Below are 14,249 nucleotides of genomic sequence, written 5' to 3'. Positions count from 1 at the left end.
TGACTTTAACCTGATGCAAAATCTGTAAAACATATAACAGTGTGTAAAATGTTGACATCAGCATACCACAGTTTGATGGAATTGCATGATCACATAATCAGTGATTGGCTTAACCCAGATGCAATGACCTACATGACCTTGCAAACCCAGTCATGGACTTAGTATATGGAAAAAGTCTCTAATGTGCTGTTATTTGAAACGCTACTTGGGGGCACCAAATATGTTACAATGTTATGCCATCATTGCATATAATGTTATCCAAATATTTTAAATTGATTTAACAGCCAGTTGTTATAATAATGAAATTGATATCAAGAAGTGGCCTGGTATGGTTGTTGGCTAATTACAAAAATATAGCAGCAGCATATACGGATTCTGATCTACTGGGCAGAGCTAACTGCATTAATTGCTCTAGTTGCTGGAATTCTGTACTATTTCCAATAAAGGAATAAAAGTGCTCACTAAAGTGACTTTAGTATTCTAGTATTTTGACAATAAGTGTTGCATCTTACAGTGAAGTTGTTCATGGGACAACTAAGTGAAGTTAAGTGTTTTAGTTTTGTAAAACCAAGCTCACTCTTGCCTGTGTGGAATGAGTTCAATTATTACCTGCACAAAAAGTGCTTCCACTGCCCCTTGTTTCATTTCATAAGCATCAAATAAAGTCTCATTCAGAGGATTTACTAGGGTGAAAATAATGACATTTTAAAAAGAGTTGTCTTTATTATGTGAAACAAAGTTAAACTGTTCAGTGCTCAAAGCCTGTATTGCAGTGAATGTCAGGTTCAATCATGCTTATCATTATAAATACTTTAAAGTGTTAAACTTAAAAACTTCACTCTTAATTTGAATTGTTGCTTCTACAAATACACAAATAACCAGCCCCCAAAGAGCACTGCGATGATTAGTTAAACATTGATTTACTGTCAGTCTTTTACATAACTTCTATTTGTTATTGTATGTTGTGCACATTAACATTATTGAAGTTCATTTTTTTTGCACAATATTCAAGAGTAGAATAATAGAGAATCATTGTGAAGGTGGTTCGATGAACCCTCTGCCAGTCACCTTAGTGTGATTTGCAGGGTATCCATGTAGACATAGGTGTAGGAGTGTATATGTTGATGGGCTGTGTTAATCAAAGTATCGTGTTGTGTCTATGGTATCCATACCAACACTGCGACTAGCTGTCTCATCTTTATAGCAGATACAGTGCTGGTGGCTACTTTTTCACTACTCCCACTGTATTCTTGATATAGCACTTTCAAGTGTGGTAGCTTAAATGTATTGTCTTGTCATTAGGTATATAATGCAAAATTAGTGTTCAATCAACTACTACATGTGATTGCTATCATTTCAGTCTGAAGCCTCACAATTAAAGGTCATTCCTAATTAGGAGTAAGCAATACAGGTGAAACCAAGCAGCAGCATCATAGTGTTCACCGAAAATCATTTTTTTAACAGGGTGAGCAGTTAAATTTTACGGGTGCTATCAGGTCCCAACGTAACCACCACCTCAGAAATCGCTGCATATTCCAAAAAAAAGCTTATGCTAAGCACCACCTAATAACATCTCGCTGCAAATCAAAGTTCTTGTATTTTTTTTAAACAAAATAGTATCCCAACAAACCCCACCTAGTTCATATACTTCCCAGAAGAGGCACTACATCTGCAACAATTGAAAACTAGTTTGTAAAATACCCAGAAGAGGTGCTTTTACAGATCACTGTTTATTATAGCCAATTTTTCTCCTGTTTTGACTAATACTGAAATTTAACTAACTTATTTTGAGAAGTGTTTAGAACCTGTGGGTAATTTGAAGAGGCTGTTCAAATGGCTCTGAGCACTATGGAACTTCACATCTGAGGTCATCAGTCCCCTAGAACTTAGAACTACTTAAACCTAACCAACCTAAAGACATCACACACATCCATGCCCGAGGCAGGATTCAAACCTGCGACCGTAGCAGTCGTGCAGTTCCGGACTGAAGCACCTAGAACAGCTCGGCCACCGCTGCCGGCTTGAAGTACAGATCTGCTGTCTGGAAGCAGGAAACTTTTGTCTACTGTAACAGGACTCCCGCCATCATTTATTTTAGTTTTGCAAGTTTCTTTTTGCATTTTACAATGCAAAATCCATTATACATTTTTGACTTTTTAAGTTTGAAAAGAACATCGCATGTGTTTGGTATAACCTCATAAGGGTGTTCGTAGTAACCCAGAAGTGGGTTTTCCGTACAGTCCTACCTTCTTTCATAGCGAGACGATTTTTTTCAACAAACACATTTAGATTTGAGTAGCTGAGTGAAGCACATATGGTGAACAAAGTGTGTTTGACAGGGTAAGAGCAAAGATGCACAGGATAGCCGTTTTCACCTTTTTTCATAGATTTTACAGCCATCTTTACATTTTCAAAAATACTGGATATGCACACTGTTACCAGTCCCTCATTACTCCCGTCATTCAATGCATTACACATATTTTATGTGAGGGTACAACTAAGAGCACAAAGAGGGCATGAATTTCGTAAGTGCCTCCATCAACAAACTTGCACATACTGCCATCTAAGACAGATGTAACAGAAATTTCCGTAATATTTACTATTACTAAAAGATATGCACTGCATTTTTTTCTCACTACAATATTTCAAGAAGACAATACCGAAGAAATACAGAACTTCAAGTTAGCTACACGTACAGCTACACATTACAGCATCTAGCACAGTGGCTACACCTCTTACAATCATGTTATGAATGCTATATCCACTGTGTTAGAGACAGATGGACTTTAATATGTAGCTAACTTGGCAAACTTCTCAGAAAAGATAAGTCCATCTCATCCTGGATCTGAGTGATGCATGTATCCTTCCTCAGCAAGGAACTAACAGTTCTGAAATCTATGATTAGGTTTCTTACTTTTAAACGTGTTTCTTGGCAGTATCGGAATTTTATCTCCTGAAGATACACAATGGCCAATTTTTTGTCTCTGTAATTTTATAGTTTTCTTAAGTGCATTTTCTTTTTTATACTTTATACAGGGTGTCCCTTCAGAACTGGTCACTATTCAGGTATGACAGGCTTATTCGTTTGAAGCAAGAAACCTCATATGGACATAGGCCCTAGTCCAAATAGTTTCCAATATAGAGTACATTTAAAATGTACATTGTTATATATTTTCTGTATTATTCAACACATTGCTAAGTTTACACAATGTACATATGTACAACAGTTAGTAAACATTACATTTTACAGAGTATCAATGAAAAATATGTATTTCTAACACACCCATCTCTAAAAGTGTTATCATGCATGTCACATTACAGCTTTTGTACAGTTCACAATTAATGTCCGAACATCCTACTGTCAACTTCAGTGCATTTGGGCACTCTTGATGGGACCTGATGTGTTGTTTGTTTAAGTGCCCCTGCACATTTCCTACTGAGCACAGCAGCATCCATGATGCGACCAAGCATTCATTTCTTGTATTCACCTTTCACTTTTACACCTGACTTCATCTAACCCATAAACAAAAACCTAATGGAGTAAGGTCTCGTGACCTTGGTGGCTAGTTCACTCTACTATCATGAACAACCCAGCAAGTAGGCTAAGTGCAGATGAGACATTCCCTCAGTCATCTGGTAAAATGTGGAGGGGATCCATCCAAAGTACGTTGCAGTCTGCATGGCCAAAGGAACATCCTCAGTGTGTTTTACAAATGAATTTTCCAAAACATTCAAGTAATTCTGAGCTGTCATTTGCTGTTCTAAAATGACACATTACTGATCATGTCGCACCAAGCACTGATCGAAAAATGATCTTGGAAATTGGTTTCCACTGTAGCTCGTGGATTCTCCTGTGACCATTTATAATTATTACATGTGTTTTTGATTTGTTGATTCTATTCTATGCAAACGTGACTTCATTGGTGAATAGTATTAATGGAAGCAAATGACAACTGTCATATAACCACTGACAAAATTCAAGTCATGTGGTGCTTTTGCCAATGTGAAGATTGTGGAGACACTGTATGTGAAATGGGTAGAAGTTTTCCGCATGTAATGTTCGCCATGCACATGTTCATGGGACACTGATGAAAGCAGAAAGTCACTGCATGTTGGTAGTATGACTATGCTTCACTATTTTGACAGTGTGTTGTTGTTCATGCACAGGTTGCTGAAATAAATGTTCAGAAGAAAAATTGGGAACTTGGAAGAATATCTGTTTCACACAATGTGCTGAAAACTCTGGTAAACACTGTATGATAAGGAATTTGTTGTGTCATAATGTGCCAACAGTATTCTTTAACAGCAGGAGGAGCACTACCATTGAAGAATCCATAAATACACACTATATCTGCATTTTCTTCATTACTGCAGATGTGTAGCATTTTTGGCCAAAGTGTGTACAAACATAATTAACCAATGCTCCTCCCTTATACACTCTCAACCCCTTGCCCTACTTTGCTTACAACACACCATGAACAACTGTGAATTCAAGAGGCTAGTTTAATGGAAAAAAACCATCCCGAGCAAAGAATTTGAAAGCAATGAGATATGTTGGGCTGGAATAAAATGTCAACCAGGTTAAGTAAGAAAGACTCAGATGCGCACGCCACTAGCCCATAAACAAACGTACACTAAATGTGCTCTCTGGAAAACCATTTGGAAAGGGACATATGTCCATATGGAGTTTTTTTGCTTTAAATGGGTGTTCCTGTTGTATCTCTGAATACTGAGCATTTCTCCTCAGACACCCCGTTCAATGTGAGCTCAGCGTATCTTATAATATTAATACTACACATTATTTCAGTGCTGAATATTTTGTTTTATGTTGTTTTGTTACCAGTTACAATACGTGAATTGAACCATTAGCTTGTGTTTGGGTGGTACAGCTTTATGTGGAGGCAGGTAACATAACAACAGGTGCATAATTAAAAGTTTAGAATAATGGCAAATTTATGAAGGCACACATCAATCAACATAAAAAGATTAACACTCTACATCTCTCACTATTATAATATATGGAAGTTGACAAATGAATTAACTTTCCAAATGTGGAAGTATCTTAGAAGCATGCAAACACAGCAAGCTCCTGGTTATTTGTGACTGCACAAATAACTGAAAAATGTGGATAATCCAAAAGATACATTTTTTAATCCAGAAACTTAGTTATTTTATTTACAAACTGCACTATATGTCACATTAGAAATTCCATTGGGTTCCTTATGAATTACGAGGGTGGTTTGGAAAGTTCTCAGAATGGAATAGAAAAAAAACTTTTTTTCATTTTTCAATGTAATCTCCTTGTAGATTAACACACTTGATCCAGTGATGATCCAGTGCCTTAATCCCATCTCAAAAATGAATTTCCTCAAGGCCTGCAAAATAGTTCTCAAACTCCAGCTATCAATTCTTTGTTTGAAGTGAAACTTCATCCACAAAAAAAAATTCAGTTTTGGGAAGTGATGGAAGTCTGATGGAGCCATATCAGATGAATAAGGTGGGTGTGGCAACAATTCACACCTTAGTTAATGTAATTTTGCCATGGCGACGGCACGTGTGTGAGCGCACATTGTCTTGTCGCGACACCCATCTTGCAGATAATTTTTTCATTTCCAATTCTTCACTTAAAATGTGATGTACCCTTTCAGATGACATCTGGCAAGCATGAGCAATTTCATGCACTTTCAATTGGAGATCCTCCATGACCATTTTGTACTCTTTTGCAATGATTTCTGGAGCAGTGACACATTTTGGCCAAACACTACTCAGATCATCATCTAAGCTCTCCAGTCCAAATTTAAATTCATTTGTCCACTTGGCAACAGTTGAATATGAAGGAGCAGAGTTCCCCAGTGTATTCTGGAAATCGGCATTAAAGTCCTTTGCTTTCGTACCTTTCTTCACGAAGTACTTAATCACTGCTCGAATCTCTGTTTTTTCCATCTTCCCAAATCACTACACGGGAACAACTACAGAGCCATGTCATCGCCACAGCTCTCTTCCAGGAACACTGACGTGGCACGTGTTTACAGGCAACAGTCCAATGAATATCACATGAACAACTCATTGCACTAGTGCTGACCTCTAATGGTGATTCCGAGAACTTTTCAAACCACCCTCGTACTTGTCAGAAACTGACAATTATTAACAAAATTATACTGAAAGCACATTGCATTATGTGTCACTTGCTTTCAGTTCACTTTTAGGAAATATGCAAAGATTCCTTTCTGTTTCAAAATTTCCACTCAATTTTTTGCTGATGATAGTTCTTGTTTTCCAGACAGGCAATACATGCTCTAGTCAAATTAATATTGACCTGCACTTTAATAACAGATGAACATATTTCAGTGTCCAATGTGCATGATAAGTTTCTCGATTGCCTGGTCTTCACCTTCTCCCTCTTAAAGAGACTTGGTTCACTACATGCTCTTCATTTAAATGCTTAAATCCTAGTTCATATGTATCACTATTTAACCACTCAAATGTTTCCATAATTTTCTTGGTTTCACAAAATCAGTCACATCCTCAGTCAGTATGCTCTTTTATTACTAAAACCTTCAGAGCCATTTTCAGCAAAAAGTGTTGCAATTTTTCCAGAAGAAGACTACTGTTGTTATCTTTGTGTCATCTAAAGCCTTACAACTGGGGGTATGCAGCATCTAAAGCCTTACAACTGCCATGGTATGCATCAAGTATGTTCAGGGGTTTCCAGAAACCAAGGATGTCTGAAAGTTCTTGAACAAGCAATTTCTATGATACTTAACCAGTAATGTTTCACATCTGCAACCAAACCTTGGTCATTATGCTGTGAGAACGCTGTACCACAAGGCGAAAGGTACCTCACAAAAATCATTCCATCATCCAAAACAAGCACTTTGTATGCAGGATGACCAAGTGTGTTTGCCAATAAAATAACTGCTTTTTCAGGTAAACTTTTCCCCTCCAAATACATGCACACAGCTAGAACAAAAACAGAATGGAATCAGCTTCTGGGAGCAATACTGTCCATTAAAGCTCCTTTCTAATGCCTTTAATAAAGTGCCAAGTTTGCTAATGCTTTGAAGGCACGCAATTTTGTTTAAGATTTGCACTTAATGACTGGCTTTCATTTCTGTTCACCCACTGAACGAGCACAAAGGATATTTACCCTGTTTGTACAAGACTTACATTTGGTAACCAGCACTTCAGTCTGAAAGTGCTTAAGTTTGTGTGGCCAGTTCTATGTCTACAGCTACACTCTGTGAACCACTTGTGAAGCATACGGCAGAGGATACACCTCACTGTACCAGGTATTAGTGGTTTTTTCCCATTCCATTCATGTATGGAGCATTGGAAACAGATTGTTTAAATAGCTCTGTGCTTGCTATGATTAATCTAATCTAATTCCCATAATCCCCTTGGGAGCAACTGGGGGGGATGTAGTATATTCCTAGAGTCGTCATTCAAAGCCAGTTCTTGAAACTTTGTGTCAAGAAAGTGTAGGGAAAGTTTCCATTTATCTTGAAGAGTCCGCCACTTTAGTTCTTGCAACGTATCAGTGACAGCCTCATGCAGATCAAAGAAACCTGTGACCATTTGCACTGCCCTACTCTGTATATGTTCAATATCCCCTGTTAGTCCTATTTGGTCCAGGTACCACACACTTCAGCAGTATTCTAGGATGGGTCACTTGAGTGACTTGTAAGCAATCTCCTTTATAATCTGTGTTTCCCTAATATTCTACCAACAAACCAAAGCCTGCTACCTGCTTTACACACAACCGAGCCTATGTGATCATTCCACTTTATGTTGCTACGAGCTGTTACATCCAAATATTTGTACGAGTTTACAGATTCCAATTTGTGACTCACTAACATTGTATTTATAGGATGCTATGCCTTTTCATTGTGTGAAGTGCACAATTTTATATTTCTGAACATTTAAAGCAAGTTGCTGATCTTTGCACCACTCTGAAATCTTGTCAAGATCATCAATATACAACACAAACAACAAAGGACCCAACTCACTTCCCAGGGATACACCCAAAAGTTACTTCTACATCTGTCGATAACTCGACATTAACATGTTGCGTCTTCCCTACCGAGAAATCCTCAAACCAGTCCATGCCAGGCTGTATGGCTTTCTGGACATCATGTGAGAAAAGTGCGAGCTGTGTTCCACATGATCTATGTTTTCAAAATTCACGCTTGTTGGAGATATCTCATTATTTTTGAGCTCAAAATATGTTCTAAGATTCTACAACAAATGCATGTCAAGGATACTGAATGGCAGTTTTGTGGATCACTTCTGCTGTCCTCCTCCTACAGAGGTGTGACGTGTGCTTTCTTCCAGTTACTGGGCACAATTTTTTGTTCAAGGGATCTACAATAGATAATTGGGGGAGGTGGGAGGGGGGTGCTTCTCAGGCCTGAATTGGTTAGAGAATCTGATAGGGATTTCATTGCACCTAGGGGCTTTGTTCAATTTTAACAATTTCTGCTGTTTCCCAATGACAATGTCACCAGTATCTATTTCATTCATCTTTTTACTGGTATGAGAATTAAACAGAGGAAATATTCTTGGATGTTCCTTCATAAAGGAAGGCAGTTTCATCAGCATTGTAAATCTGTTCTGGGACAAATCAGTTCTGTTTGATGTAAAAGGGGCATTCAACAAGTAACGCAACAAATTTTTTTCCTGGAAGCAGGGTGGTTTTACTCAGGATTCCAACAAACCACATTATTTCTCTTTTGGTTACAAATTTCTATTTTTCAACATACTCTCTGTGCAATGTGATGGCCTTATGCCACCTTACTGGGAGGGCCTGTACGCCCACACGGTACCATTCTACAGTTCAAGGTCAGAGCCAACGTCTTGCTGTACAAGTACTCTCCTGATCGTCCATGAACTGCTTCCCACAGAATGCATCCTTCATAGAGACAAATGGATGCAAGTTAGAAGTAAGAGATCAGAGCTGTACATTTATGTTTACTTCCCTGTGGCACTCCTGGTAATACCCTGGTCTCTGGTGAACACTTGCCATCAAGGACATCATACTGAGTTCTACTACTTATGAAGTTTTCAAGCTGGTCACAAATCTGGCAACCTACACAAGATGCTTATACCTTCATTAACAGTCTGTAGTGTGGCACCATATCAAATGCTTTCCGGAAATCTAGAAATGTGGAAATGTGGAAATACGGCATCTGCCTATTGCCCTTCACCCACATTTCACAATATATTATGTGACTGAAGGGCAAGCTGTGTTTTGCATTAGTACTGCTTTTTAAAACCATACTGATCAGCAAAGATAAGCTTCTTAGTTATAAGAAAATTATGTTAAAACTGAGAATATGTTCAATGATTCTGCAGCTAACTGAAGTAAGGGATATTGGTCTGAAATTTTGCAGGTCCATTCTTTTACTCTTCTTGCATACAGTCGTCACCTGCAATTTTCTTCAGTCGCTGGCATCTCTGCACTGAGCATGACATTCACTATAAATTCAAGCTAAGTAAGGGACCAATGCCACTGAGTTTTGTACAACGCAATTGAGATTCCATCCACACCTGGCAACTTATTTGTTTTCACCTGTTTCATTTGTTTCTGTATGCCAGGGATACTTATTACTGTGCTATCCATACAGGAGTCTGTTCGATGGTCAAATAACAGCATGTTTGAACGATTCTCTTGAGTGAACAATTTCTGAAACACAGAATTTAAAGCTTTAACTTTCATTTGGCTATCTTCAACTTCCACACCAGACTGTTCCAAGAGTGACTGGACAGAGTCCTTAGACCTGCTTAGCTATTTTGCATAGGACCAGAATTTTCTTGGGTTCTTGGCCAGATCTTTTGCTAAGATGTGACAGTGGTAGTGGTATGCTTCACACATAGATCTTTTGACAGATGCACGAATCTCCACCAAGTTTCGATTATCATTTTTGCACTCTCTTTTGAACCCAGAGTTGTAATGTCCCTATGTAATGTAATATGATTGTAATATTCTGGCTGCAAGTACCATGGATGATGTGCTACCGGAATTTGGTACAACAATGTCCTTTTCTCTGACAACAGCACTCTTTGCGGGAGTGGGGGGGGTGGGGGGAGGGGGCGGAAGACGAGCACGTGGGAGATAAAAAATTGGTCATTGTGCAATTTTGAGGTCAGATATGTTTGCATATACAAGTAATTTGAAGTGCAGAGGTCAACATGTAATCACGATTATCAAGAATAAAAACTGAATTTGTGGAAAAAAATGAAGGTAAAATATCTTTACGAACCTTTACTCAATCTTTGATCCTCGGACCTTCAAAAAAACTGTTAGTGTGTTTAGCAATACAGTGCAAAGTGATTTCTTCACGAATTAACAAACTGGCTGAATCTGCTACTATCACAGTCCAAACGACACACAATATTTCACTCTCAGTTTGTACGTTCAAGACGTTGCCTAAGCAGCCAGTTTGCTAGTTAGAAGATATCATACTGCCACTGTTGTTCAACCTTATCATTATGAAAGTATTACCGGAAAAGAATATCTTACGGTGACTGAATATTGTAGCTGCTAAAGGAGAATGTGTCTTCATCACAAGTTGTAGCACTTTTCTCTGACTTTGCCTGGCGTTCTCCGAGAACCAAAGAAGCAGAAACCTCTAACCGCCAACTCAGCCTGTACCTAACTCGTTCTCTCCTTACAGCAGCCATGAAGAAAACACGTTCGTATATAGTCAAATTTTTTCACAGAGCATTTGTAGTAAACAGGTAAAAATAATGTATGCAGCTAGGCCAGAAATTCAAAAGAGTTTTTTAATGCAGTACCTGTGTCATCTCTGTCAAAGACAAAAAGTCAAAGAGCAAGTTAGTTAGTTAATTAATAAATTTTTGATTTTGCGTAGCAGTTTCATTTCATAGTGCACCAGCCTCTGCTTCCTCAGCATCTTCCAAATTTTGTTGTTAAACCATGGTGAATCTTTTCCATCCTTTATTCACTTATTAGGCACATAACTCTCCAGACCATGATTTACTATCTGTTTAAACTTTGTCCACAATTCGTGTAAGTTGATCTTGCTGGAACTATGTGATGTTAGTTCACTGTCTAAGTGGGATGCTAAAAATATCTTAGAAATGTTAAAGATCTCATAAATGTTAGACATTTCAGAAACAATGGTCCCAACTGTGAACATCTAGTTTTCAACTCTATCTCTCTCTCTCTCTCTCTCTCTCTCTCTCTCTCTCTCTCTCTCTCTGTAGTTAAGTTTGTATCTACACACACACACACACACACACACACACACAATATTTGTGGCATTTTACCAGCATAAATGCACTGTCCACTTACAGGTTCTTTGATAGGCCAGTTTGGAAATTTACGAGTATCACACAGGTGGCGTAGGTAAAATATATTGCAGAAAAGTTCACGTTCCAGTTGTGGATATCTCACAGCTGGGATTGCACAGTATGAATACAAGGCACGAGTATTGCTTCTCAGACGAGGACTGAAGTCGGCAATGTGAGCAGCAACCTTCTCAATCAGCATTCGTCTGAAACAGTACCCATTCACACAAATATATTCACACTCAAAACCAATAGGTTTGAAATGGAATGAATGAATGCATGAATGAAACATTAAGTGAGTAGGATAAAATAGAGAGACTGGCATTAAAAGGAAGAGGTGTGACAGTGCGATGACTTCATTCTGAAGGAAATAACAAAATTTTAAGACACTGGGTAAGTCAATCTGACCCTAAACATTCTATCTTCTTCCCCAACCCTCAATCCACTGTATTTGCTTGGTGTGAACTGCTAAAGCTTTCTCTGGTACTTTAATTCTACCCTCTCCCCTTGTTGTCTCCCCCTTTCCGTAGAATTAAACCCTCCCTCCTTTTGCACCCTTATAATACGCTTACTTCATCCAGACAACATTCACTTTAGTTAATTCACAATAACAAGGAAACAAGGAATATGTGTATGTTCCTCCTCCACACCAAATCCCCCCCCCCCCTCCCCGTCTCTCTCTCATCTCTCTCTCTCTCTCTCTCTCTCTCTCTCTCTCTCTCTCTCTCTCTCCCCTTTGGTAGGGGGGAGGGAGCTGGTACATATTACTCGCTAGTGTGGCTTAACTGTGGTGAAATGCACTGTCTTACAATATAAGGAATACCAACTGTTCTTCAGGGCAAAGAGGACTGAAATCAGCAAAATGAGCTGAGCAGCAAATTTCTCAGTCAGATACTGTGTGTGCGTGCGAGAGAGAGAGAGAGAGAGAGAGAGAGAGAGAGAGAGAGAGACGAGTGGCCGGGAGGGGGGGGGGCGGCATATATTTAGCATAAATAATGGTAAGTAAGTATTAAAAATGAATGGAAAAGTAATTTAAGATTAATATCAAAAACAAGTATGCAAATGGTCAGCATGTTGCCATCAATTCCCTGAGGAATCTATTGTAATTATAAAGTGGTTCATTCCACATCCCAGCAAGCATCACAGTTATGACCCATGGAACACATGAATAACTAATTATCAATTATTTATCATGAGATGAAAACAAATACTAAACAGTATAATGAACACAAGAACGCAGGTTTACGTGTAACTTACATAATAGCATACATTCTCTAATCTCACCTACACACAACAACATCAAAACAAGCAGATATGAAGGGCTAGAATATACCACCTACAGTGCCAAAATTGCAGATTTGCACATTTCTATCAGACAAATTTCAAAATACAGGATAAGTACGACAATAGCCATTCCACTTTCACTGAATACTGACAAAGAAACAGCTACAAGTAAATGAACAGAACATGATATTACAATATTATGAAAAGGAAAGTTGCTACTCACCATACAGAGGGGATGCTGAGTTGCAGATAGGCACAACAAAACAATAGGTAAGAGCTTTTGGCCAACAAGGCCACGGCCAGTCGTGTTCCTGAGTTGAGTTTGTTTGTGCGTTTGCGCGCGCGCGTGCGTGCATGTGCGCGCGTGCGTGTGCGTGTGCGCGTAGCCTTGTTCACCAAAAGCTTAAACTGTGACAGGCTTTTTGCTGTCAGTATCTGCGCTATATGATGAGTAACAACTTTCCTTTTCATAATATTGTCACATTCCATCCTGCAGTACATGACATAAGAATTAACAACTATGATACAGAGCTGCTGTAAGTACAAAAAACTGTCATATTCATTAAGTCCTTAAACTAAAAAAAGAGAAGAAGATAGATGAACAATACTGCAAGGTCTATACCAAACATATCCTGTTTCTAAGTTCCCTCTTGTGCCTCCATAGTACTACTCTTCCTTCCTTTAAATGAAGAGATCCAGCAAAGCACAGACTGGGTACAGATGGCATACTATAGTAAGTGAAATTGTCAACAAAAATTCCTTTCCTTAAAACACATGGCTAAAGTTATTTACATTGTAATAACAGAGGTCAGTACCATTAATTCACCCATTCTGGTCACGCATTATAGACATTATGAACACTTTCAAAATGTGTGTGTGTGTGTGTGTGTGTGTGTGTGTGTGTCTAGTATTTAAAAGTACTGTAGTCTATTACGAAAATGAGTTGTGTATAGGAGAACAACACTGGATCTCCAGTTGATTACACTCAACAGTATCACTGGGTATATCAGTGTGCAGCTGCCTACCCACAAAGGTCTGAGCACAGGCATAATTTATAGTTCACTTGGAAGGCTACTGGAATTGAGAAGTGAACTCTCAGTTTACAGAAGATCTCTTTGGTTCCACCATGTCTTGTCACAAACAAACCATATCACAAACATATGGCTTGAACATGGCATGGTAGTTGCAATGTTATTATCTGCATTGCAAGAGTGCAACACACATTGTGCACATCCCCAGTAAAACAGTGGGAAATAGGTGATAGCAGTCGACAAATAATCGCATATATCAATAATGTAGCACACCACGTTAAAATTGCTCAAATGAAAGAGGCTTCTTCATCAATATGAAATGGCAATCATGGATTGCCCAGAAACATCCATGACAATATCTTAATAATGGAATATACTTACAGGTCAAAGCAAACTCGCCAGCAGCGTCAGAAACTAATTCCTGAGAAGAGACTCGGGCTTGTTGGCTTAGCGTTCTTCATTACTATTATCATTATTACAGTACCTCAGTTCCCAAAACCTGTTTCTTAATGGGAGCACATACATTTCAACTTATACTTGTGTGGTGGTTGCGTACAAGGCTGATCGCTGTAAGAATGAGTCTTTCTGGAGGGTACTTGACAAGGGCATCCAGGCCCAGTGACC

At 38.6% G+C, this 14,249-nt stretch overlaps 1 protein-coding gene across 1 annotated transcript in view; it reads right to left on the bottom strand.

Annotated features, from left to right (window-relative positions):
* LOC126262757 (dnaJ homolog subfamily C member 13) overlaps window positions 1-14,249 on the bottom strand; it is a 410,038-nt gene that overhangs the window by 171,166 nt on the left and 224,623 nt on the right. The window contains exon 21 of the mRNA XM_049959568.1: window positions 11,315-11,516. Coding sequence (XP_049815525.1) covers window positions 11,315-11,516 — 202 coding nt within the window. The remainder of the gene's footprint in view (window positions 1-11,314; window positions 11,517-14,249) is intronic.

Source organism: Schistocerca nitens, chromosome 6 (genome assembly GCF_023898315.1).
Source record: "Schistocerca nitens isolate TAMUIC-IGC-003100 chromosome 6, iqSchNite1.1, whole genome shotgun sequence".
NCBI lineage: Eukaryota > Metazoa > Arthropoda > Insecta > Orthoptera > Acrididae > Schistocerca > Schistocerca nitens.
This window is presented reverse-complemented; position numbering and strand designations above follow the sequence as displayed.